The 25,720-nt window shown below is 46.0% G+C and overlaps 2 protein-coding genes across 3 annotated transcripts; one reads left to right on the top strand and one right to left on the bottom strand.

The window, feature by feature from the left end:
* Window positions 1–2,372: 2,372 nt before the first annotated feature.
* On the top strand, window positions 2,373–12,216 carry LOC123083986 (serine carboxypeptidase 1-like). Its single transcript, XM_044505817.1, has 7 exons — window positions 2,373–2,769; window positions 2,858–2,965; window positions 3,158–3,429; window positions 11,171–11,428; window positions 11,555–11,661; window positions 11,761–11,850; window positions 11,955–12,216. Exons 1-7 carry the CDS (start codon window positions 2,373–2,375, stop codon window positions 12,214–12,216), a joined length of 1,494 nt encoding a protein of 497 aa, XP_044361752.1.
* Window positions 12,217–12,409: 193 nt separating this feature from the next.
* On the bottom strand, window positions 12,410–24,153 carry LOC123087371 (cationic amino acid transporter 3, mitochondrial). Of its 2 annotated transcripts, XM_044509369.1 has the most exons (24): window positions 23,843–24,153; window positions 23,191–23,383; window positions 22,955–23,112; window positions 22,685–22,830; window positions 21,594–21,656; window positions 21,384–21,476; window positions 20,724–20,885; window positions 20,505–20,602; window positions 20,275–20,426; window positions 19,599–19,905; window positions 19,175–19,224; window positions 15,764–15,965; window positions 15,552–15,636; window positions 15,303–15,443; window positions 15,101–15,219; window positions 14,892–14,988; window positions 14,622–14,794; window positions 14,469–14,535; window positions 14,115–14,273; window positions 13,730–13,979; window positions 13,500–13,608; window positions 13,203–13,315; window positions 13,038–13,113; window positions 12,410–12,946 (listed from the first exon to the last, which is right to left on the bottom strand). In XM_044509369.1, the coding sequence occupies exons 1-24, from the start codon at window positions 24,063–24,065 to the stop codon at window positions 12,793–12,795; spliced, it is 3,390 nt and encodes a 1,129-aa protein (XP_044365304.1). In that variant the 5' UTR covers window positions 24,066–24,153; the 3' UTR covers window positions 12,410–12,792. The 2 variants fall into 2 exon arrangements, with proteins under 2 accessions (XP_044365304.1, XP_044365303.1); XM_044509368.1 differs by lacking the exons at window positions 19,175–19,224; window positions 19,599–19,905; window positions 20,275–20,426; ... (6 more) ...; window positions 23,191–23,383; window positions 23,843–24,153 and adding an exon at window positions 16,905–17,237.
* Window positions 24,154–25,720: the final 1,567 nt, after the last annotated feature.

The following is a 25,720-nucleotide window of genomic DNA, read 5'->3' as shown; positions in this document are numbered from 1 at the left end:
CGGGACCTGGATGCCCATATTGGCTCCTACATATTCTACGAAGATCTTTATCGGTCAGACCGCATAACTACATACGTTGTTCCCTTTGTCATCGGTATGTTACTTGCCCGAGATTCGATCGTCGGTATCCAATACCTAGTTCAATCTCATTACCGGCAAGTCTCTTTACTCGTTCCGTAATACATCATCTCACAACTAACTCATTAGCTGCAATGCTTGCAAGACTTAAGTGATGTGCATTACCGAGAGGGCCCAGAGATACCTCTCCGACAATCGGAGTGACAAATCCTAATCTCGAAATACGCCAACCCAACATGTACCTTTGGAGACACCTGTAGAGCTCCTTTATAATCACCCAGTTACGTTGTGACGTTTGGTAGCACACAAAGTGTTCCTTCGGAAAACGGGATTTGCATAATCTCATAGTCATAGGAACATGTATAAGTCATGAAGAAAGCAATAGCAACATACTAAACGATCGGGTGCTAAGCTAATGGAATGGGTCATGTCAATCAGATCATTCATCTAATGATGTGATCCCGTTAATCAAATAACAACTCTTTGTCCATGGTTAGGAAACATAACCATCTTTGATTAACGAGCTAGTCAAGTAGAGGCATACTAGTGACACTCTGTTTGTCTATGTATTCACACATGTATTATGTTTCCGGTTAATACAATTCTAGCATGAACAATAAACATTTATCATGAAATAAGGAAATAAATAATAACTTTATTATTGCCTCTAGGGCATATTTCCTTCAGTTTGTATCTAAATTATCAGGTCTATGGCGTGAATGTTATTGTGCTATTTACAGAAATTATCGGGAGGCGGGTTCAACAAATTTATTCCCAATGATCAAAGTTACCACGATGCTTGAAACAAAAAGTTTTTCAGTGCTAACATATTGAAGGCAAAAACATGTCAAAAACAGTACTCCCTCCTTCCATCTATATAGGGCCTAATGCGTTTTTCAAGACCGCCTTTGACTATTGATAAAATTAATACTACATGACATGCATAATGTAAAAATTATATCATTGAAAGCTCCTTTCACATACGAATTTGATGATGTGCTTTGTGTAAGTTGCATGTCATATATTATTGCTCTAACATTTGGTCAAAGTTAGCCTCGAAAAACGCATTAGGCCCTATATAGATGGAAGGAGGGAGTATTTCCCTTAGCTTGTTCAACAATGAGTATCATAGGTGAGGTGGTTAGCTCCTTTTATTGATTACCTGCAGACCAGAGATCAAATCCTGGTCCAAGCATTATTTTTGCCGAAAATCAGAAAGGCGCGTGGTGCCATAATTGACGATTACGAAAATTAGGAAGGCACTCGATAAAATCGAGGGAGGGCATGCGGGAAAGGAAGGAGATCGAAAGGCGTGCGGGAAAGGAAAGAAATCGAGAGGTCAGTCGGAAAGAACGTGCGAGAAAGGAAGGAGATCGGGAAGGAACTGATGGCGCTGCATGCGTGTGGCAGTTTCGCAATCTGCCACACGGTTGCCATATACATATTTCGTTCATCCAATGAAGAATTTTATTCTGCTTTCGGTCTCTGCACCGACTACAAGTTTGATTAGCACCGACTACAAGTTTGATTATGTGATCTTGCTAAGTGGTGCACACCTGTAAAACCCAATAAATTTATTGGAAGAGCCCCAATAAACCCTTACAGGGAGAGGTTTTTTTGGAAGCTGCTGAAAATGCTCAAACTATAACATAGGAACAAATTAGTGGTTGTGACATGGTGATAACCTAGTAAACAAGTGGCTATAAGCCTATAACATGTTTATTAGTGCAAAAAACTAAAGCACGTCAACATGAGATCTACTTTCATAGATTAGTCGTAACAAAGCGAATGTTGAAACTGATCGTCAATCAATACACGGTTGGAGAGAAAAAAAGTTATTGAAAATTCAAAACAAAAAAAGATTCTCAGTGCTATTACGCTTCCATAGATTGATATCTTTGGTTGTATGCATGTGAGAGAAAGAGACGGGATGGTGCAGCATTCGCAAGACTATAATAGGGTGGCGCCGCACAAATAGTTTAATCATTTTTATAGATGTTTGATACTACTAGCTTGATGTAGTTTTTTGGTATATAATAAATGTAATTAAAGCATGAAATTTCTGTTAAATATACACCAGAAAAAATATCCATCCAATCTATAGTTATAAAACATAGTATCATGGTAGATCTGGATTTGATATTGTGCAGATGATATGGAGTATTGGTCATAAATACATATATACACTCCCAAAAAATATAGCACAACCTCCACGCCTCCATGGCCTATAAAAAACCCCACGATTCCACCACCACCGATATCACTCACACACGATCATTGGGGAGATTCGAGATATGGGGAAGTTTACTGCTGTTGCTGCATTGCACCTTTTACTTTTTATTCCCACTTTGGCATTGCACGCCCGTGCATCTCAGGAGGCCCATCTCACCAAATTCATTTTATCTAGAAGAAGAAGCACCACCACCACCACCACCACTAGTGATCCTACTTTATATGACAAGTCAGTTCTCGGCAGCCTCCGAACAGATGAGTACCCCGCCTCCGACCACGGTGCTCTGAAGGTGGCCGACAAGATCCCGGCCCTGCCAGGGCAGCCAAAGGGTGTTGACTTCGACCAGTACGGTGGGTACGTGATTGTCGGCAGCCACAATGGCCGCGCTCTCTTCTACTACTTCGTTGAAGCGCCCGGCGATGCGACGGCGAAACCACTCCTCCTCTGGCTCAACGGAGGTAAGAAAGACACTACAGCTAGCTAGTGTGAATTATGTTGCACCGTGAAAGTACACTTGCAACATGAGAAGGGTTTGATGTGGAGCAGGGCCTGGATGCTCGTCGCTCGGCCATGGAGCAATGCGAGAATTGGGTCCTTTCCGTGCAAACAGGGACGGCAAAACCCTCACGAGGAACAAGCATGCCTGGAACAACGGTAACCATCCATTCTAGTTTTGAAATGTCACTGCCTCCAATACATTAGATCTAATCAATATTATTAGACTCATCATTGAATATATTTTATATTTGTTATTTTAAATGTTCGTGTTGTTTTCTATAAATATGGTTAAACTTTGTAAATGTATATATTAAAACCTTATGTACCTCGCACCACCAAAACTTGCAGTCGCCAACGTCATCTTCCTGGAATCACCCGCCGGCGTGGGATTCTCCTACTCAAACACGTCTTCCGACTATGACAAGATGGGGGATCCAATGGCTGCCCAGGACGCCTACGTCTTCCTCGTCAGCTGGCTCGACATGTTCCCCGAGTACAAGGCACGCCCCTTGTACATCACCGGGGAGAGCTATGCCGGTCACTACATCCCCCAACTCGCCGCCACCATCTTAGCACACAACAGCAACAACAACACCATTAACCTCAAGGGGCTTGCTTCGGTAGACCCCCCCCCCCCAACAAAACGTAGAAGGGCAGAATGGGCATACGGAAGAAACGTATACCCACCTCGTATTGTACGGCTCTGCCAGGCATACGTATACGCGGTTGAAAAAAAAACTACCCATCTGGTCGCCCGCCCGCAAAAACTACCCACGATCTAGGCCCGCCCCCATCTTCTCGCCCGCCCATCTGGTCGCCCGCCCGCCTATCACGGTAGTTCCAAAGTGGCCGATCGCCGCCGCCGCGGATCGCCGCCGTCCGAACCCCGTCCGAGGCCACCCTCGCCATCCCAACGTCGCCCGTCGCCGCCCTCGCCGTCCCAACGTCGCCCGTCGCCGCATCTCACCGTCGTCCGACGACACGGACGTGAAGGGCCCGACGTCTGACACCGCCCTCGCCGCCCGAACCCCGTCCGACACCACCCTCGCCGTCGCAACGTCGTCCGTCGTTGCATCTCACCGTCGTCGTCCTACGCCAGGGACGTGAAGGGCCCGACGTCTGACGCCGCCTCCGCAGCGATGTCGTCGAACGCCGGCGATGTCTACACCGCGGGCCAAGGTTTGTCATCTAAACCTAGCGGGCATGGGGCGGGCATGATGAATAGAAGTGAGGGCTAGTTCATGCATGTACTGATTTAGGGTTTAGGGTTCATCAAAACCTCCCGCCGCAGCGCCTCCTCTACGGACTAGGGCATGATTTACAGAACTAGCGTTGCTTTGGGCATGATGCATTGTACTAAACCTAACACATGATGTTTTGCAGTTCTGTGAGTTTGGCGTGTTGACATGGACGAAGAATCAGCATTCGGGAGGGACGAGAATGGTACTGATAAGGTGACTAAGACCGATAACGATAATTTGAATGAAGATGATGACATCAGCGACAACGATTTCGTCTCGTCATATGATATCTTACCTCCGGAGGATTTTGATAATAATGAACATGGCGCAAATAGCGACAACGTAAGTGGCGTATATTTTGTTTTTATTTTTGAATTTGCAAAGTATGGCATGGCTAACTATATATTTTGTGTACAAATTTACAGGAAGATGTGGATGTTGACAATGTGCAACATAGTTGGCAGGAATCATTTGCAGATAACTTGAGCCAGGTTAGTTGCTAGATGTTGTACATCGATCAATAGTATGATTTAAATGATAGTAATTGACATATATATTTTCAAATGAATGTTGTAGGAGGAGTCAGATGGTCCTGTACTTGATGACCATGAGGGAGAGATTGATATTGAGGAGGCTCAAAGGGAGCAGAAGATGCTTGAGACACATTGGAACGTCATGGCTATGACCTTTCGGTTGCAAGGGGATGCATACATATTCTACAACAATCACGCCAGAGAGCACGGGTTTAGTATCAGGAAACAGAAGGTGAAACGAGGTGCTTCGGGAATGATACGGTACCGGCGGTTTCTTTGCTCCAGGGCAGGGAGAAGGCAGAGCAAGTTCATAACCATGGAGGGCCGCAAGCGCAGGCTTAGACCGGAGACTCGTTGCGACTGCGGTGCACATATGGTGGTGAAGCTGGACAGAGAACGTGGCGTTTGGTTCGTCGCATCATTCGTGGATGATCACAACCACGCGATGGCTCGGCCGGACGAGGTTTGTTTTTTTTTGGTCACACAGACGGATTGGAGATGGCCAAAGGGCGGAGATATTGGCGATGGAAGCAGCCGGGATAAGAAAGCATATTATAATGGACAACTTCATCAGTAGATACGGTTCGTACGATAAGTGCGGGCTTATCAGGAGGGACATTTACAATCTTTGTTGCAGAGAAAAAACGAAGCTCATTGCAAAGGGAGATGCAGAGACGGCAGTTGGCATTATGAGGAGCAGGAAGGAGAAGGACCCTGAGTTTTTTTTGAGTATGTACGTGACAAGGAAGGGCGATTGAAGAGTATGTTCTGGTGCGATGCACAGTCGTGAAGGGACTATCAGGACTACGGAGATGTGGTCGTGTTTGATAGCACGTATAAGATGAACAGATACGGTATGCCGTTCGTCCCCTTTGTCGGAGTTAACAACCACCGTTGCACCACAGTGTTTGGTTGTGCCATCATTGCTGACGAGACGGAAGGGACATACGTGTGGCTGCTGCAGACATTTATGAAGGCAAACTGTCAGGTGAAGCCAAAGTCAATAATCACAGACGGTGACGCTGTAATGATCCGGGCTATTCGGACTGTCCTTTCAGATGTTTTCCATCGTCTTTGCTCCTGGCATATCGAGAAAATATGCAAAGGCACCTGCATTACAAGTCACTGGATGAGTTCAGATCGCTCCTGTACTATGCCACCTCTCAAGCGAACTTTGAGCAGAGATGGAAAGCTTTCTATGATAAGTGGAAGACGGATAGAACCGAAGAGTGGCTTGACAGGATGTACAGGAAGAGGAGACTTTGGGCAGCTTCATATCTTTCCGATGGTTTTTTCCTTGGTATGCGAAGTAACCAGAGGAGTGAAAGCCTCAACTCCTGCCTTCACCTTCACCTGGACTACGGTATGACAATTGTTGATTTGGTGGTGCATTATGAGAACTGTATAGTTCGCCTGCGTGAGAACGAGGCGTACGATGACTGCGAGGCATTCCAAAAGGAACCACCGTCGGTTACTGAATATAAGGCCCTTGAGGAGCATGCCGCCAAAGTATTCACACCTGCTAATTTCTACATCCTGCAAGATGATTTGCATAAGATGGGTCAGCTGGAGATATTTGAGACGCTCGTGGGAATTGGGCGTCAAACATTCATGGTGACATGGAAGGATAACCACAAGTTCAGGTACAATATTGTTTATGAACCAGGTAACTCAGAACAAACTATTACATGCAGTTGTCTTAGGATGGTTCGGAAAGGGCTGCCATGCAAACACATTCTGTTTGTTCTCCATCATCTGAACTTAACTGAAATACCAAAGTGTTGTGTCATGCATCGGTTGTCCAAACATGCGAGAGATGGGTTGCCTGTGCAGCGGAAGAGTGATATGTTTGGATGGGGTTGGTCAGGGCCATTGGAGAGAGAACGGTATAGTGCAATAACCATTAAAACCGCAGAAGCTGCTCATGTTGCAGCAAATGATCCCTTCTTGTACGACGAGTTGATGAAGTGTCTGGACAACATAATAGCGCAGAAAAAGATTTCAGAGGAGGAACTTATAGGAAGTAGAAGGTATGCTATGTTGAAGAAGGAGGCAAGTCAGGCGCAACAAGTTGAGCCTGGTATTGGTGATCCTCAGAAAGTTTCGACGAAGGGTGCACCTAAGAAGGGGCGGTCGAAGGGGGGCCCCGACGTTACAAAGAATGGTAGGCCAAAAGATTTTACAGAGAAGAAAAGTGGTCCTTTGTGCAGTCTGTGTGGTCTCCCAGGTCATAACAAGGCTACATGCAGTAAGAACGAGAAGTGAGTTGCAACCTTTTTATTTTTGTTATGTTGCTACTTTGATTTTACCAACTATATTTTCTCACCCATTTCTTTATGTTTTGTTCAGGAACTGGGCGTAGAGACGCAGCTTGGTTTGTAGGAAGAATAAAAGTGATCGCACGAGTTATGTCTGAATAACCTATGCTATTTTTATTCGCACATGTGTGCCAGAAAACTTGATTTGTACTGTTACATGATGATTTATACTGTTTCTATATGAAGTTTCGAAATTCTGTTTATTTGTACTGTTTTGAAATTCTGTTTATTTGTACTGTTTGGAAATTATGTTTATTTGTATTGTTTCTATATGATTCCTAGGTGCATGCATGCAAAGATTGCGTACATTTTTTTAAATGAGTATATTTGTTCTGCACTTTCGTAAAAGTAAAATAATATTTTTTAAAAATATTCAGAAAAAAAATATGCCCAACCACCGCAGCCGGGCCCATAGTGGGGAACAAATCATACACCCAAATCAAGCCCGAAAGGGGCGACTCGGGCGGCTGATAGAGCCCACTAATGGGCCCGGCAACGGGGTCCAACGGGGCTGCGGGCAGTGTGATAAGAGAGGAGTTCGAAAGAGGGGGCGGAGGCAGCTATTTAAGTCGCTCCTCGTGCCCCTCCGCTTCCGAGGTGGGACTAAACTGGCGTGAGTTCGGCAGCGCGCGGGGGAGGGGAGTGGGCGTGGGCCGTGGGAGGGGGCGAGTGGCGCCCTACGTTGGCCGTGCCCACATGTACGGACACTTTGGTGCAATTGCATGCATGCGATCACGTAGCCCCAGTGCAACCAGCTACTTCTCGGTCTGCCGGGGAAGGGGTTCCCAACTACGGTTTTTTTTTTCTACTCCGTCAAACGTCACGACACTTTTTCCACACGTTGCCATCACCATCCACATCACACACGCCAATTCTCGTATTTTTCCGGCGCTCGGCATTTTCTAGGGTTTTCCAGGTCGAAAATCACAAAAACACTGCCCGGACGTGACGCAACGTCCGTTTTGTGTCCGTTTTTGTTCCAACCTTGCGTGGGGGCCTACGTTGGCCGTGCCCACATGTACGGACACTTTGGTGCAATTGCATGCATGCGATCACGTAGCCCTAGTGCAACCAGCTACTTCTCGGTCTGCCGGGGAGGGGGTTCCCAACTACGGTTTTTTTTCTACTTCGTCAAACGTCACGACACTTTTTCCACACGTTGCCATCACCATCCACATCACACACGCCAATTCTCGTATTTTTCTGGCGCTCGGCGCATTTTCTAGGGTTTTCTAGGTCGAAAATCGCAAAAACACTGCCCGGACGTGACGCAACGTCCGTTTTGTGTCCGTTTTTGTTCCAACCTTGCGTGGGGGCCTATGTTGGCCGTGCCCACATGTACGGACACTTTGGTGCAATTGCATGCATGCGATCACGTAGCCCCAGTGCAACCAGCTACTTCTCGGTCTGCCGGGTAGGGGGTTCCCAACTACGGTTTTTTTTCTACTCCGTCAAACGTCACGACACTTTTTCCACACGTTTCCATCACCATCCACATCACACACGCCAATTATCGTATTTTTCCGGCGCTCGGCGCATTTTCTAGGGTTTTCCAGGTCGAAAATCGCAAAAACACTGCCCGGACGTGACGCAACGTCCGTTTTGTGTCCGTTTTTGTTCCAACCTTGCGTGGGGGCCTACGTTGGCCGTGCCCACATGTAAGGACACTTTGGTGCAATTGCATGCATGCGATCACGTAGCCCTAGTGCAACCAGCTACTTCTCGGTCTGCCGGGGAGGGGGTTCCCAACTACAGTTTTTTTTCTACTCCATCAAATGTCACGACACTTTTTCCACACGTTGCCATCACCATCCACATCACACACGCCAATTCTCGTATTTTTCCGGCGCTCGGCGCATTTTCTAGGGTTTTTCAGGTCGAAAATCGCAAAAACACTGCCCGGACGTGACGCAACGTCCCGTTTTGTGTCCGTTTTTGTTCCAACCTTGCGTGGAGACCTACATTGGCCGTGCCCACATGTACGCACACTTTGGTGCAATTGCATGCATGCGATCACATAGCCCCAGTGCAACCAGCTACTTCTCGGTCTGCTGGGGAGGGGGTTCCCAACTACGATTTTTTTTCTACTCCGTCAAACATCACGACACTTTTTCCACACGTTGCCATCACCATCCAAAGCACACACTCCAATTCTCGCAATTTTTTAACCCTCGACGCATTTTCTAGGGTTTCCTAGGCTAAAGTACCCTACACCGATGTCCGGACACACACTGAGCTACGTGTGTTTCCTGTCTGATTTCGTTCATATCGTGCGTGTAGGACTACATTCGGGATGCACACACACTCGCAAAATTTTGTTCTGTTACATGCATGCAATCACGTACTTTAGCGTCCTTACTATTTTATTATGTTTTACCATATTTTCGTGTACAAATTCATCATCAAATCAAAACTCCCGAATGAAAAGGACAAAAGAAATTTCACTTAAATTTCATTCAACATAGATAAAATATTTTACATAGTCGAGCGAACTCGATGATTACAAGTTCATACATAAAGTCTACTACTTATTCTTACAACGACATAACCAAATTAAATAAAAAACATAGTAAAAAAACTACTCATTGTCGCTATCAACGAGATCAATCACAGCCGGGTCGTCGCCGCCGTCATCGTCGCTGCTGGACCGGTTGGCGAGGTCGTCCCAGTCCACCGGATCGTCGTCGGAATCCTCCTCCTCCGCCGGCGCCTGCTGCCACTCCGCCGGCGCCTGCTCCCACTCCTGCTGCCACTCCGGCGGCACCTGCTGCCACTCCGGCGCTGCCATCGCCGCCTGCTGCGCCGCCTCGGCCGCCTGGATTGCGGCTGCAATCTCGGCGGCCTCCATCACCTCCGCCGCCGCCGCTGCAGCCTCCGACGCCCGTACGGCCACGTGGTACCCCGGTGTGTCATCCGGGTCACCGTCCTCGCGGAGGATGACCTGCTCCGGCAGCAAGTCTATCCCCGGCGGCGAGGGAGGGGCGGCCGGCGCGGGCGCCGGTGCCGGGTGCACACCGTGGCCGCCGCCACGTCTGTGGCGATCGTGCGGTGGAGGCGGTGCGCGAAGACGGCCGCTACGGCCCGTCAGGTCGGGGGTCTCGCCGGCCGCCGCAAGGCGGAAGGTGGCCATGACCTCCCAATAGTCCTTCCCGCACCAAAACCGCTTCCGGCCTTCGATATTGTCCCGACCGCCGCTGTGGTTGCGGAGCTCCTCCTCCGTCGCGCCGGGACCCGGCGTCGCGTAGCCGTCCGCGTCGATCTTCCAGTTGCGTGGAAGACGGCAGCCCGGCGGCACAAGGAGGCAGTAGCGGTGGAGCTCCAGCGTCTCCGGCACACCGATGCTCGTCGGCCATGCGCCGGGGACGTCGTCGTCGGCGCCGCCGCCGCCGGTGCTGCTGCTGCCGCGGAAGAACGACATCGGGTGCGGGCAGGCGGCGACGGGCGTCGGTGGGACGGGTGTGGGCAGGGGCGGGGGAGGAGGCGGGCAGGCGACAGCACGGTGGGACGGGCGTGGGCGGGGCGTCGCCGTTTTATAGCGGGGCGGGGCGGGGCGGGGGAGGAGGCGGGCGGGCGGCAGCGCGGCTATTAACGCCGGCGCGTTAATGACCGCGCGGCAGGCGAGGCGACGCTTTGACCGTCGGGCGCTGCGAACGGCGCGTCCGGAGGGGGCAGGCCAGGCGGCGGGCCGGTCGGGTGGCAGCCCAGGCGACAGCGGCAGCGGCGGCGCGGCAGGCCAGGAGCCGACAGCGATGGCAGGCGGCAGCGGTGGCGTCCGGCAGGCGCGGCGGCAGGCGGCAGTGGAGGCGCGGCATGCGAGGAGACGACAGCGGCGGCAGCGGTGGCGTCCAGCAGGCGGCACGCGCGTGCAACCGCCTACGTGCATGCGCGCCTCGGGCGCCGTGCTTGGCAGACGGGTGCGGGCTGGCGTGCGGTCGGGGGACGTGGGCGGGTGGGGCCGCGACGGATGCGGCGCGACGCGTTGACTGCGGGGACTGCCGCCGTGATCGCGGGCGGGCACGTCTGCATGCCTGCCGCGTCACCAGACGCGTGCGGCCGGCCGGTTTAATTTTTTTCCCTCCCGGGCGGGCGGGCTGTATTCATATACGTATTGCTTCGCCTGTTTTTTTTATTTTTTGCGGGCGGTCAGGCCGGCGGGGGAAGCTTTTTCAAAATAGGTCCATCCTGCCCTCTGTTATGAAGGGGTATTGGGCAATCTCGGCCGTCTTTGTGTTTACAGGGGGTCTACCGAAGCGGAAGTGTAACCACAAGGGTATCATGGTCGGCAACCCTTACCTCGACAAGATGAAAAACCTCATAGGGCACTACAAGTACCTGTGGAGCCACGGTGCCATCTCCGATGAGGTTTGGGCTGACATCGCTGGCGGCTGCAGCATCAACGAGTCCTCCATCAGTGCGAGGTGCTACCAGGCCATTACCGAATGTCAGGACGGCATCCTGGATCACGATAACATATACGCTCCCACTTGCATCATCGCTTCCAACGGCTCCTACTACTCCAGCACTTACGTACGTGACCAGAAAAATGAACTTAGTTTGCGCATGTTTTATTGAGTTTTTTCGTCATTTTTACTGAACAGGGTATATCTCATATACACTCACCCTTATGAACGCACGTACATACATCCTTTTCAGTTGCCCGGATATGATCCATGCAGCTATGTGCCTACCAAGGACTACCTCAACAGTCCTCAAGTTCAGAAGGCTCTCCATGCCAGAGAAACCAAATGGCTCGATTGCAGGTTAGCTAGTGCTGAAGATAGCTTTTTTGATGAGCTACCTGGTACTTGAATTTACATCTTTCATTCTAGAACTGGCCTGATTAACCTTGTGCTGTGCAGATCCTTTGAGGACTTCAAGGACTCACCGGACACCATGGTGCCAACATTGAAACGGCTAATTGACCACGGCCTGCCCATATGGCTCTTCAGGTACTCCACCTTCTTGACGACAGACCATCAGACAAATTATGATGCATATGAGCTTGGGACACTTTGGTTCTTGTTGATGCTGAGACTGACGAATTGATTTTCAGCGGGGATTTCGACTCCGTTTGCCCCTTCACCGGCACCAAGTACACGATCCGCGACCTCAACCTCTCCGTTACAGAGCCATGGCGTCCATGGACGGCCGGCCACGAGGTAGGGGGCTATGTCCAGCAGTACGCAGGAGGGTTCACCTTCGCCACCGTGAGAGGAGCCGGGCACATGGTCCCGGCGTTCCAACCCGAGAGAGCGATGATACTGCTCCAGTCCTTTCTCACAGGGATCCTCCCTGCATTCACCAAGGAGTACTAGCTAGTCTTTATGTTTGTGTTTTTGTTTCTGTTGTACTCCCTCCGTTCAAAAATACTTGCCGTGGTTGAACTAAAACCATGACAAGTTGTGTTGTACTGTAGCTAGCAGTGATCTATCCAAAATTCAGGCCTCCAGACATTTCTGATTTGTCCCATCCGACTTCATCGTGTTCGTTTCAAGTTTAAACAGGAACAAAACAGCAAATGCACATATATATATTTCTTTTTTTTGGTATAAATAACTGTATTGAAGCTTTGAAAGAATGGTTTCTGTTGCAATTTCTGTAAGATTCCATCATCTCTTTTCAATCAGTATTCACCCGTTCCGTTACAAGGGGCTTGCTTATACATGAATGAATGAATTACAAACAATCACACACTACACCACCCAATCCAAACTCTAGTCTGTATGCTGATCTTTCTCATGCACGCCCCCCAAAAACTGAATCAATGAGACCCTGTCGACGACTAAGCTCCCAACAATTCAACAGGCCCTTCCGGGCTGGCTGATATCCGGCTGCGCAGGTGAGGGCCAGCGAGGTTTTGCCAGCTCCAAGATGTGACGGTTCTTTCTTTTCTAGGACATGAAACCAGATGAACTCCTGCGTACATCGGCCTTGGCCACAGGGACATACACAACATCGACTAGCGAGCTGCGGGTTCGCCCGTAGAAAATGTAAATGAAAACACCTATCAGCAGCCATATGCCGACTCTCAGCCATGCATCTCCGCTGAAAAATACAATGAAAATGATTGTGCTTTCTGGATAAATCACGAAAAAAGGGAAGCAAAATAAGCATCTAAAGTTAGATGTGCACTCACCCAAGGTTTATCAACAGATATGTATTTATGAGGATGCATACAACAGGTAGAAACGGAACAAAGGGGCACATGAATCCTGCAGCAAAGACAGAGTTCAGCCTAAAGAAACATGCATCCTCTTTAATTTAAAAGAAGAACAAGAAAAGGACAAGCAGTTTAATGTACCTCCAGAATGACCAAAAGAGTGCCTGCCATCATCTTGGTCAATGCAGCAGAGTACAACAAGACCAGGTATAAGGAGCACACCACCAACAATACAACCAATGCAAAGCGGTAGGCTGATAATAAGAAACAAACATATATTTGTTAGATTTTCTGGTGACTTGTAATGAACGGTACAATTATAGATGCTGCTGCATTCATCTATGGCACAGAGGCCGGGGGTAATAAAGCTTCTTCCATTTTCCTAAATAAAACAATGAGGCAAATGTATATCTCTTTCCCAACTATATGCATACTTACAAAGGTAGCCATGTGGCAGAAGCTGAAGCCGTGAGGACCAGAACTCCTAGACAAACAGACCCTATGCTGAAAGCAGCTATCTTCCGACGCTTCATCTCATCCATCGTGCCTAATATATTATTATAAGGAAAGATCATTCATCTTGGTTAGCTTCCGTTATAAGAAGCACACTATTTGTGGGAAAAATGGGACAGCTAGTTTAAATCTGAAAGCAACTGTGTGCACATTACCTTTGTGTTGCTTCTTCTCGAGAAGAGGGTCCTTCATTGGTTCTGTCATAATCAAATCCTTTATTTGAGATGTGTCGCAGATCTCATCTCCAAGTGGATCCCTACCCTTTTCCTCATCATATTCTTGGCTCAAACCCATTGACTCTCGCCGAGGTGATGGTAGAGGGACCACCTCCTCTGGAGGAACATATCTGAGTATCAAGATCGATACTGCCACCATGGTGAACGATAGGAGTGTGCCTACACTGACCTGAAACGGTCAAGCGTTTAAATTTCTGTTCCATGTTAAATAAATCTATGCAGTGCTGTGCTGCTAACTATTTTTTGTGTCTGTAAGGCCATCAAATCAAAGTATGCAAATGACAACGGCTTGATGTCTTCTTACCATTCCTGCCAACTGAGAAACGTCCATGAAAAAGGCCAGAGCAGCAGCACAGATACCAGCCGCAATTGTGCCCTTGACAGGTACTTGTGTGTGCTTGTTCACATCGGAGAAGAAAGATGGCAGCAGTCCATCTCTTGCCATGGTCATCAGTATTCTAGGCTGTGAAGATGAAAAACTCAAGTAGTTTAGCAACTATTTTGGAAGTCACTCAGCTTCGGCAAGCTGCAAGACTAGGTTCACCTACGCACTGCAGAAAAGTAGCCGCCCCTAGTATGGAAATTCTATATAGACTAAACGTTACGGGGTAGACTGCTAATTATCACAAGTTCGAGTCACAGTGACGTGTTTGTATACCTGTGGAAGAAGTGAGCCCATCAAGGTTGAACACAGTGCAAGAACAGCACCACTTGTCACAACATACCTAAAAATAGTGAATAATTCAGTCAGAAGCACACCAGATGACCATTATAGCCAACAGCATAAACAAAAGGAGAATTGAGTCCTTACATTGCCCACTGCATTCCATGTTTTGCAAAGGCGGATGAAATAGGTGTATCTGGGTCCATGGCAAAATACGGTACAATCCCAACAATAACAACAGCGACCATCATGTACAAGAAACAGCAAATAGACAATGCTGCTCCTATTCCCAGAGGTAGATCTCGTTGTGGATTCTTGACCTGTCGATCAAAGTAAAATCAACAATAACAACAAAAGTCAATATATATCTCCTTAATGGAAGTGGACAAAAAAGTCATTAAGTAGGACCTTCCTTACCTCCTCGGCAGTACTCGCTACTGTGTCAAAGCCTATGTATGCAAAGAAAACAGTTGCTGATCCAGCAAGCACTCCATTTACTCCATATGGAAAATACCTGAAAAGTTTACACTGTTATTCCACTAGTTTTCGAAAAAAAAGTTTAAGTAGTTCAGTGAAAAACGTCCCTCTGCAGTATGCTAAATACCAAATGATTTCAGGGTACATACCCGTCAGTAACCTTATAGTCCTCCCATCCAATCTGGAAGCCAATATAACAACCAGCTATGATCACAAATAGCATCACACAAGCATTCATAATCGTCACAATTGCTTGTACATATGAGCTCTGCAAGAAATTCAAATAGAATATCATTGATGGTCCTATATTTGGGGAAATGAGCAATCTTATAACCTGAGCAAAGTACCAACCTCTTTTATCCCTAGGCATAATAAAGCAGTGACAGCAAGAACAAGAGCGGCAGCACAGGGATCAACAATAACGTCAAACCATGGAAGTTGATGCCGTGCTAAAATCCATGGCAAGCTATCTGGTCCTCCAAAAAACAAGGCCTGAAAAGAGAAATGAAAGTTCATAAAATAAGGAATATAGCAGAGCGGTAGTTCAAGCATTGACTAAAATTGCACAGAACAAAGCTCTAAGAAAGAGATGACACTCACTAAATTGGGGGATATTCCACGGGCAACAGCGGATCCGCCAAGAGTATATTCCAGCACTAACGACCAGCCAATCAACCAGGCAACACTAGATAAATACGACGTGTGAACCATGTTAGATCATTCTGGCCTTTATAAGATCCTAAATGTAACACAACAACAGAATTCACCATGGTATAGAATGCAATCTATGCCATGGGGCCAGTAATTTTTACCCTTCGCCAATGCAGATATATGAATAATGATAGGCGCTTCCAGCAGAGGGGCAACGGCTAGCAAGCTCGGCATAACAGAATGCTGAAAGTGCAGCAGCTATTCCAGCTATCAGGAATGAAACTGCCAATGCTGGACCAGCATGCTCCCTGGCAACTGTTCCCACAAGAACATATACTCCAGCTCCAATTGTCGAACCAACCCCTGGTAGATAATGGAAGGGTTCATCAACAATATTTAATACTCCGTCTGTAAACTTTCATAAACAATCCAGACAAGCACTCAATGTATTGGGGAAAAAGACTTTGTTAAATAGAATCTCAAACGTCGGGCTCCATTTGACACTGCTGGATTGTGAATTTATGATAATGTCATTTGTCTATCAAACATTTGCCTATTTACCGTTTTGGTTAACAAAAACATTGTTACTTCCGTGGCTGTTTTATTTTTTGTGGCAGATTGTAAAATTAAGTTCTGCAACCGCAATTGTGCTTAAGCAAGGCAGCATACAAGGTTAACAGATCATAAAGTAAGGACCCCCTTTGTCTTTTAATCTGTATATTGACTTCAGCACTGGTTAACAGGTTGAAACAAAACAACTGCCAAAAATAGAACTTGAGCAAGTCCACTCATCCGAATGCCTTTCACAACTAATATAAGCCTCCAGTTTTCTTCTTCTTATAAAAATACTAATACAAGCATAATGTAAAAACTGATTTATTTTATTTACTGCATTTGTTTACAAAGAGAAAAACAGAGTACCATGGCAAAATTGTTCCCTTGTATTTCTGTTGTTTCAGAGCGAAAAACATGTCACAATTCGAAAAGGTCAGGCCTAGGTAAACAATTGTTAAAATCCCTGTTAAAATGTACTTACGTACTATATAAGCACATTAATCAGAAAACAAAGCAAATCCTCCAAATAAATCTAGCGGCTCCATTGATCCAAGACCCGTGAATCTAATAAACAGAACAGTTTCCACCACGAAACCTGCAGTGTCGCCACAGTTCCCAAGTTCCCAAAACCACAAAAAAGGCCTCGCTTTTCCATGGCAGAAACATACTGTTACTCCGGAAAAGGGCGGACAGAAAAGAAAAGAAAAAGCGGACGGGACTGGAGGGGAGAGGAGGACGTCGCCTCACCGATCGCGACCAGCTCGAGGATGTTGAGCTCCTTGGCGAGCTGCTGCCCCTCGGCGCGGACCCTGTCGGAGTCGACCGGCTTCCGCCGCATCAGGCTCCGGAACCCCCCGCCGCCTCCGCCGCCGCCAATCTGCAATGCCATGGGGAGGGATTTGGCGGTGCCGAGAGCCAAGCAATCTCGATCAGAGGGCGGATAAGGGCATCGGGATTCTGGCGGTTTACGCGGGGATTGGGCGGCGAGAAAGCGACGGAAGTGGAGACGGAGGCGGCCTCGCTTTCTCTCTCTCTCTCTCTCTCTCTCTCTCTCTCTCTCTCAGAATATGCAGAGTCAAAGAAGGATTGAGAGATTCAGTTGCCGCCGTCCGGCCTCCTGGATTCTATTATTATGGAATACAATTCGGGATCCATACAAAAATTCCTTTTTTATTTTTCCTTTATTCTTTTTTATATTATATGTTGTCGACTGAGGTAAAATCTCAGTCGAGTGAGATCAAGCCACACGGCCCGCACCCCAATTCAATTACAAGATTACAATAGTGAATTATTTCCTTTTGCGAGCACATACAAATCTCCCTCTTTTATGCGGGAGGAGTACATACAAATTTTTTATAAGGACTCTAATATCTGGCGACCGATCCAACGATCGTTCGCCAGGGAGCAGCTCCCAGCGAACGTTTTGCCTCCCTCGATTGTTCGTCAGGGGAGGGCTAGGGCGAACCCCATTGGTCCGGAGACCTAGTTTAATGTTTTTTTTCAAATGCCATGAACAAAAAAAAACATACTTTCTTATAAAAACAGAGAAAACATAAATGTATAATTGCCATGAACAACAAAAATTCTTACGGAAAACAGAGAAAACATAAATGTATAATTGCCATGATATGAAAATGTTTTAAAAAATGCCATGCTACTTTATAAAACAGTCATTTCTTTAAATTATAAATTTTCAAATGGTATGATTAAAACCATGTGCCTTGTGATCTGAAAAATCAATTTATGAAATTTTTCGTCAAGATGTTTCACTGTGCAAAAAAAAAGCCATGTTTTGGAGAAGATTTTTCTTTATTTTTGTCAAGGACGAAAAACACAACGTCGTGCTGTATTTTTTTTTCTTTATTTGGTCCATTGTGCAAAAAATCATAAAAATGCGTCATTGGAAAAAATAAAATCGCGGTCCTTTTAATAATAAAATTGTCATCCTGCTAATAATAAAAATGTCATGCCGATAATGGAAATGTCATCATGTTAATAAGAAAACTGCCATCCTCCTAAAAATAAAAACGGCATGTTACTAGTAAATGTCATGCTCTTAATCATAAAACCGTCATCCTATCAATCATAAAAAATGCCAAATTATTAATTATTAAAATGGCATGCTCTTAGTATAAAACTAACATTTTATTAATAATAGAAATGCCATGCTCTTAATCATAAAACCGTCATCCTATCAATAATAAAAATGCCAAATTGTTATTAATTGTTAAAATGACATGCTCTTAGTGATAAAACTGCAATGTGAAAAAGTTACAAAAACAATCCAAATTTTTCGTTAATAAGTAATAAAATTTCCCAAAAGCTTGCCATAGGGGCCATTACAAAAAGAACCTAGAAAATACCATGCTACCTATAATGAAAATGAACATGGCAAGTTACGAAAAAATCCCCTGTAAATAATAGGGATTTTTGTCCTTTCAAAAAGGGAAAAAAGGATTTCGGGATTTAAAATAAATGAAAATTCGAATTTAGAGAATTTAGGTTCAAATACATAAAACAAGTTTAAGTACATGTTTCCACAAAAACTGCTTCAGCCCAAGTGGTAAAGCATGTGCGCCTCTCTGCCTGGTGTCTCGAGTTTGAATTCCCCCGCCCGTGCACCTCACGTCAATGTTTTGGGAGAAAAAAAGGCAGATTCACTACCATTTACAGCAGATTCTCAGAATATAGTCTAAATGAGACTGAACCTCTCAGCCCATTCCAAGTACCCTGTTGAACTAAAAAAGATTGGACTGCCATTCTCAGAATATAGTTCTATTTCTCTGAGTACATAGGAAGAACAACTCGAACCTTTTTTTTTCATGGGAATTCAAAAATTCTTCCAAATCACCACAAAGGCAAGCAAGCTGGCCGTTCACGTTCACCACAATTCCGAAAACAAGAACACCAACACAATCTAACTAAGCTGATGAGCCTAACAGCCAAGTCGCCAGCGATGCCACCCATCATACCGGCTCCCAAACAGTCTTTGCTTCTGCATAACTCTCACATAGTACATGCCCAGCTAACAAGAGATAAAGATCCTTGAAATGCTACTCTCACACACCTGAGAATGAAACAGGAGATGTTCAACAAGACAATGACAAGACCCCAACAGGATCGACTGTCCCTAATCCATCGAATGGTTGCAGAACCGACACCGGTCCACATCCCCTGATGCATCGACTAAAAATCTAAAGATCCATGGATGGCAGACTGCCAGCTAAACCTAACATTAGTTGAATTGAGATGGATGATGGTTAACCAACCAACTACCGCCTACAGTCACCAAGCATTCTGCTGCAATGGCGAACCATGTGGAAACGATGAACTTCCACCCCCTACCGCTACCAAGTTTCCAATCCTACCTTATACACATCGTCCGCAAAAGCAGCACGTCGAGCTCCCTACAGTTTTAGCCGGTGACGATATCACATAAACCTGCTCAACAGACGAGAAGCTTTTCCGCCTTTCTCGGCTTCTTCGGAAGAGCTAGAGTAGCTCTCGATCGACTCGTCCTCGGACACGTCGTCCCGCTCCACCCGCAACCGGTGAGCATTGTCAGCAGCCCATTGGGCAAACTCTGGGGTCGCTGTGTGTTCCATCAGAGCGTTTCTGGTCGATTCCTCGGTGAACTCCTCCCATTCTCTCTTTGAGTATTTCCTTGGTTCGATGTTGTGGAAGGTGGAATAGTAGTCTTCATCTTGATTGGGTGCTACCCTCTTTCTGACTGCTTTGGGGACCAGACCTGCAAAGCAACAACAAGAGTTGGCTAGTTATTATGTCAAATGCTTCAATGTGTCAAAGTTGATGGTTTTATAGGTCTTCTGGAGTTAAATATATGCCTAAAAGATCATTAGTTCGTAGTACCAAAGGCAAGCAGAGAGCAGGGATGCAAATGTGTAGCCTCAAGGATACCCACCGAGGCTCCGACCATAACTAGTTCAGTTGAATGAAGTAAAAATTACAAAATAACTAGCCAGGGCCAGAGGGCACCAACATCCATCAATTTGCAACCTTAAATATTTCGAGGTTACTTATGACTTATGGCAGTTTCCTATAAGTACAGTACACTGGACTCACAGTAGTATGCAGAACATGATACTGATTACTTTACCTCCATTGGCTAAATTGTTCCAACCATACTGTGTTGTTGTGGCTCTTCCAGTACCCGCCCCTGATGATGGACTTGAGAACTGGACCTGGCGGGTGTTGGGTGATACTTGAGTAAACCTTCGATGAGAAGGAACATTTAATTGTTTTCGCTTCCTGCAGCAGAATCAGCATATTCAGGGCTTCAACAGCAACAGTAAATTCACAACAGTAATTAACTCAAGGGACACTCACGGTGCTGTTGGCTTGTGAACTTTCTTTGCTGTCAGTACAGAGCAAATCCACCAGCTAGCAGCTAGAGCAGCCGATGCTAGAATAGGGTCCAGTGTGCTCTACAAGACAATGTCAAACATGAACTTCAAAAGACAATAAAATCTGATGTAGGCATTGACCAAGATTCAGAGTCCTCATAGATGCATGAGAAGAATACTTAGCGTTTGAAGATAAGCCCACCTGCATAACAAAGAACATTGCAACAACACGCATAGCCCACTTCACAAACTGTGCTATCCCGGCATCAACACTGCCATCTTTTGAAATGATAAATCTCCTCACCATCCAATAGCCAAAACCAGCTCCGGTCAAGACAACTGCTACCAGCAGAAAGATTGACACCTGTAATTCATTTCAATATTTTTTGTTATTTGAAGAGCTTAAAGATTACCCAAAGTAGTGGCAATAAGTATTATTACTAGACAAGACAAGATAATGTGAACCATTTCTGACAGGAACAATAATTGAGAAGTCAGGAGATTGCTAGCAAATGATATAATACCATGCAAAAGGGCGAACAAAAACTAGGCTAAATCATATCCGTGGAACTAGGTCAGTCCATCACAAATATGGACAACAAGGACAAAGCAATCCATTCACATGTCTTCCCCACACTCAACGGTACTTTCATAATTATGCATTTCTGTGATGGCATTGAGCTAATTAATTCTTGATGTAACATGTGGCTTCTGGCCCATGCGGCCTTTAGATATCATACCATGATTATCCTCTTCTATTAATAATATACTGTAAGAGCCTCTCATGCTGTTTGCTGGGTAAAAAGAAGTATTATTCAATCACCAATTCTATAGTTGATACTTGGATGGATGAATTACTTACAGGGTTGTGCATCTCCTCACTCAAGCCAAAGTTTTCCAGAATAGAGGCAACCATTGAGGAGAAGTAGTGTGCAGCGTAGGAGCCAACACCCAACTAAATATTGGAAAAGGAATGAAATGATATCAAGAATTAGAGAGAATATATTCAGATAGGCATATTTATGGTGTAATAAAATGTTATAGCAGAACGTTGACGATATAGAAAACTTACCACAGATCCATAAATTGTAAGGTAAAATAAACCTTTTTTGCCCATTGGTAGCAGTTTCATCCCCTATAACAAGAACGAGGTCAGAACATTAAGTGAACCAATTCTCCATCAGCAAATAAATAGAAACCTGATTGAGAATGACTGTTCTTTATCATAAATTGTAACCAGGGCCACACTGATAACTTGGCATCATGTGCACTGAGCAAAAATTACGGGGGTGTAGAGTTTTGATTACTGTAACATCAAATTAAATCAGTAACTAGTTATCTACAAGAGTAGAGAACAAACAAACAAACAGGAACATAACAAAAAAGTAACTCCCTCGTCAGAAATGCTCATGATTCCCCAACCAGCAAAATCATTACCAGTTACAAGAAAATATTCCGTATTAAATGTACTAAAGTAAACACCAAACTTCGTTGTTGGTTGGTCAATCAGACCCTCGCACTGATACACCAAAAAACATCAAATGGTTCAAACACTGATGACTCACAAGATGCTAGTCCATCTGTACACCACCTGATGCTACAAGGAGCTACAAAGTTCAATAAAATAAGAGACGCCGTTAAGGTATTATCCTACAAAGCTCGCTGTTTATGTCTAAATCACCAAGATGGACCTGACTTTCAAGTATTTGTACAAGAGAACTTCGGATACTACTATGGCATGGTTGATCAAGGGACTATTGAATTACCATAGTGATATGTTGAATCTCCATTGAAATCAAGTTTACAGGGCATAACTATCTTACTTAATGAAGTGTACTGAAGTTTCTAGGTTTGCTAAGAAAAGTCAGCATTGACACTTTGCATATAACACAAAGAATCCTCATGGTGCCAAACTTTAAACTTGATTCATGGTGTATTCTACTTGAAACTAGCATAAATATCAAAGCCTATTTAACTTGCATCCAGGCAGCTTACATGAACTTAAGAATATGGAACATCAATCAACTAGATTAATAGAAAACACTTTTGAGAAAGCCTTGAAAAATAGGTCATCTTAACATAATGCATTAATTTCATTTCACTTCTTTTAACAACGAATCTTTATCAAGAGAATCATAAACAGGTATTTGACTAAAACAATACCTGGAAAAGGACAATCAGCACCACAAGCAGGATTCCAAGTGCCATAGAGCTGCTATAGTAAAAAGGTGCCCATTTACTAACGATGGGTGACAGGAATAACAGGACAAATCCAATACCAAGGCAAGCTAAGCGCCACTTCTGAAGCTCTGCAAATTTTGATTACACGGAACATGAATGAATTAGTATTTCAGAGGAAAGGGCAGATACATATGCTGTTCAATTTGTGTGACTGGCGGAAACAGATTAGTTTCAGGAAAAGAAGTCCTTTACCATCCTGAATGGAGAGGCTGAAGACAGTAGATTTCTTATCAGTCAGTTTCACATCAACATATCTGCTCACATATGGAGACTTCACTGCGTTCCACATGCCACCTTGCAGAACTTGCCATTCACCCATCTCACATTGGCACAGACCCGTAGAAGCATTCCTGCAAACGAAAGTTGCTTCAATTTGCTGCATAGCAAAGTTGCATGTATTAAAAAAAATCAGACAATACAAGACTTACCCATGAAAGCAAATCTGTATTTTCCAATGGAACTTTTCTGGCATTGAATGAGAAACATTCACTCTAACATGTATTTGATTTGCGTAGCTTTGAAACTGCCACCTTGGCATTCCAGAAATGCGGACCCTCTCACAGAAAATCCCACCCATGGATGAGGGAGCAAAAGTCACCTCCGGATTTTCCAAACCAACATCTGCAGTGATAAATAAATAGTTAGGCCAACATTGGTACAGGCGTGTGTGAACCTTAGCACACATAACTATAACAACGAGTAGGGTACCCCCAAAGGGCAGCAAGAACAATGCAGTTTACGACGGTGTGCGGTATTGCGACAAGAACGAAACGAGCAGTAGATCCCCCCAGAATGGACCCCGGATCACGAGTTCTGACGGCAAAATGCTGAACATATTTGCCCAATAAGAAGGTCACACAATACCTCAAACGAACTCGCTAAAAAAAATCCTATTCGGAAAGGAAGCCGCAACTAACAGTTACGGCCTGGGGAGGGGGATGCATCCCGAAGGCGGGCAGGACCGCGTAAAAACCCTAAACCCTAGGGGGAGGCCGTAATCGATCCCCGCGCGCAGCACGAAGTCAAATCCGGGCACAGAGAGCGGTCGCGGGGCGAGTTTTCGGGGCGGGGGGCGCGAACCTTTGAGGGGGCGGCCGGACGCGGCGTCGGCGTCGGCGTCGTGGGCCTCGCCGGAGGAGAGGATGAGGAGGGCGGCGAGGGAGGTGAAGAGGAGGAGCGCCGGGACCGTGCGCCTGGGCGGCGACTGGGAGGAGGAGGAGGCGGTGGAGGGCGGGCGCGCGGAGCTCGCCGACGATGAGCAGGCGGTGGCGGCCGGCGCCGGCGCGGGGGCGGCGGGGGCCATCTCCCCCCGCGGCGGCGGCGGCGCTTCTCTTCCCTCGCGTTTAAGAAAGCCGCTTCATTTGTGGGGGAAAGCGTGGGTCTACCAACTTGCTTCTTCTCCGCTGGATTTATTACGACTTACGAGCAGCCGAGTATATATATATATATATATATATATATATATATATATATATATATATATATATATATATATATATATATATAGTACTAGTATTAAAAAAGGAATTATAGTTTGACCGTTGCAAATAGATAGACACAAGATTTTACGGCCGTTCAAAATAAAACTTGCATATATTCCCAAATACAAACAGCTAGGATGCCACTTGGCCAAAAAAAAAAAAAGACCGAAAACGACTAAAATCAACCGGCTGTCTGCCTCCCTCAACCGACACATGCCCCTGGGCCCACCCACCGATCTTTGCCTCTCCCACAATCCAGTCTCCCCCGAAAACCCCACTCCTTCGTCTTCCCCCATCACCCTCTCCCTTTTTGCGGCAGACGTCGCCAGCTGAGCTCGCTGATGTCGATCCAGGTCGTGCTACTGCAAGGCGATCATGGCGGTGCTGCAAGCTCCGCCTCCCTATGCTTCGTTGCCCAAATCTTATGACTATCGAGGAGTGCTTCAGGCGGATGTTGTGAAAGCCAACCACGGGGCAATTAGGGTTTTTTGGGGCGGTTGTGTCGATTCGGTTCGATTTTGAGCCAACCTGTGATGACTATGATCAGTGTACATTTTCTAGGATTATATGATTGTTAGTATGTGTTCATGATTATGATCAGTGTAAAATTGCTAGGGTTGCTTGTCTAGAATGTGCATGACTATTATTTTTGTGGAAAGTTTACTGGTCCTCTTTTACGCCTAGTCAGGCTAATGTTTCGATCGTATCCAACAATAAAGGTAAGGAGACGGCGGGTGGGTGGGTGTAGGCGGATTGATACTTTTTGAGGAATCATGAGGTGTGGCAGGCATCCCCTTCTAATCGTATCAAAATCGGTGTTGACGCTCGTTTTGTGAAGAGTATCAGTGCAGGGGGACTGTTGCTGTTGTGGCTAGGAATTCCTCTGAAGACGTCGTCATTTCGTCTTGGGACTTTATTAGGTTGTTCTCCAGTGTGGATGAAGTGGAGCTTCGGGCGTGCCTGGCTGGTCTTTATATCGATATTTCTCTTCACTTGCCTATTATTTTTGGAGACCAGCTGTGCTTTTATGACTTCTTTCCTTGCAAATGAAAATCTTGACAGGTCCTCATTGGTTGATTGAAGAACGAAGCACTTGGCATCATCCACAAAACCCTCGAAGCAAAATAGGGCATCCACAAAATCTTGACAGGTCCTTGCTCCTTGCAAATGAAAGCAAGGAGCTCGCTTGACAAACCCTAACATGGGACCGACCTTGGAAGTTATAAGAACTTCCCCTCCTTGGCAAGAGCGAGCTCCTTGTGGAGGATCTCGGCATCCTGGGTCTGGACGTCGATCATCTTCCTGAGGAGGTAAACATAATCACTAGGTGCCTTGTTCGATGCCACCAAATCCTTCGTCGTCGCTTGGTCTCTCGACATCACACCGTCAAGCATGTCCAGTGCCTTGATCGCCCGATCTTCCCCTTCAGCAAGCACTCATAAGCAGTTATCAATTCGTCGGCAACGCGACGGTTCCT

Source organism: Triticum aestivum, chromosome 4A, assembly GCF_018294505.1.
Source record: "Triticum aestivum cultivar Chinese Spring chromosome 4A, IWGSC CS RefSeq v2.1, whole genome shotgun sequence".
Classification (NCBI taxonomy): Eukaryota; Viridiplantae; Streptophyta; class Magnoliopsida; order Poales; family Poaceae; genus Triticum; species Triticum aestivum.
The sequence above is the reverse complement of the archived record's forward strand: the minus strand, read 5'-3'. Positions and strand labels throughout refer to the sequence as shown.

Bases quoted from the DNA above. Each gene is read 5' to 3' on its own strand.
- LOC123083986 (XM_044505817.1), top strand. From the start codon at position 2,373: ATGGGGAAGTTTACTGCTGTTGCTGCATTGCACCTTTTACTTTTTATT. The intron at 2,770-2,857 runs GTAAGAAAGACA...GATGTGGAGCAG, and splicing joins CCTCCTCTGGCTCAACGGAG to GGCCTGGATGCTCGTCGCTC. The intron at 2,966-3,157 runs GTAACCATCCAT...CAAAACTTGCAG, and splicing joins CAAGCATGCCTGGAACAACG to TCGCCAACGTCATCTTCCTG.
- LOC123087371 (XM_044509369.1), bottom strand. From the start codon at position 24,065: ATGGCCCCCGCCGCCCCCGCGCCGGCGCCGGCCGCCACCGCCTGCTCA. The intron at 21,657-22,684 runs GTATTGTTTTAG...TTCTTGTTATAG, and splicing joins TGCTGATTGTCCTTTTCCAG to GGGATGAAACTGCTACCAAT. The intron at 20,886-21,383 runs GTAAGTAATTCA...AATGAATTACAG, and splicing joins GTGAGGAGATGCACAACCCT to GTGTCAATCTTTCTGCTGGT.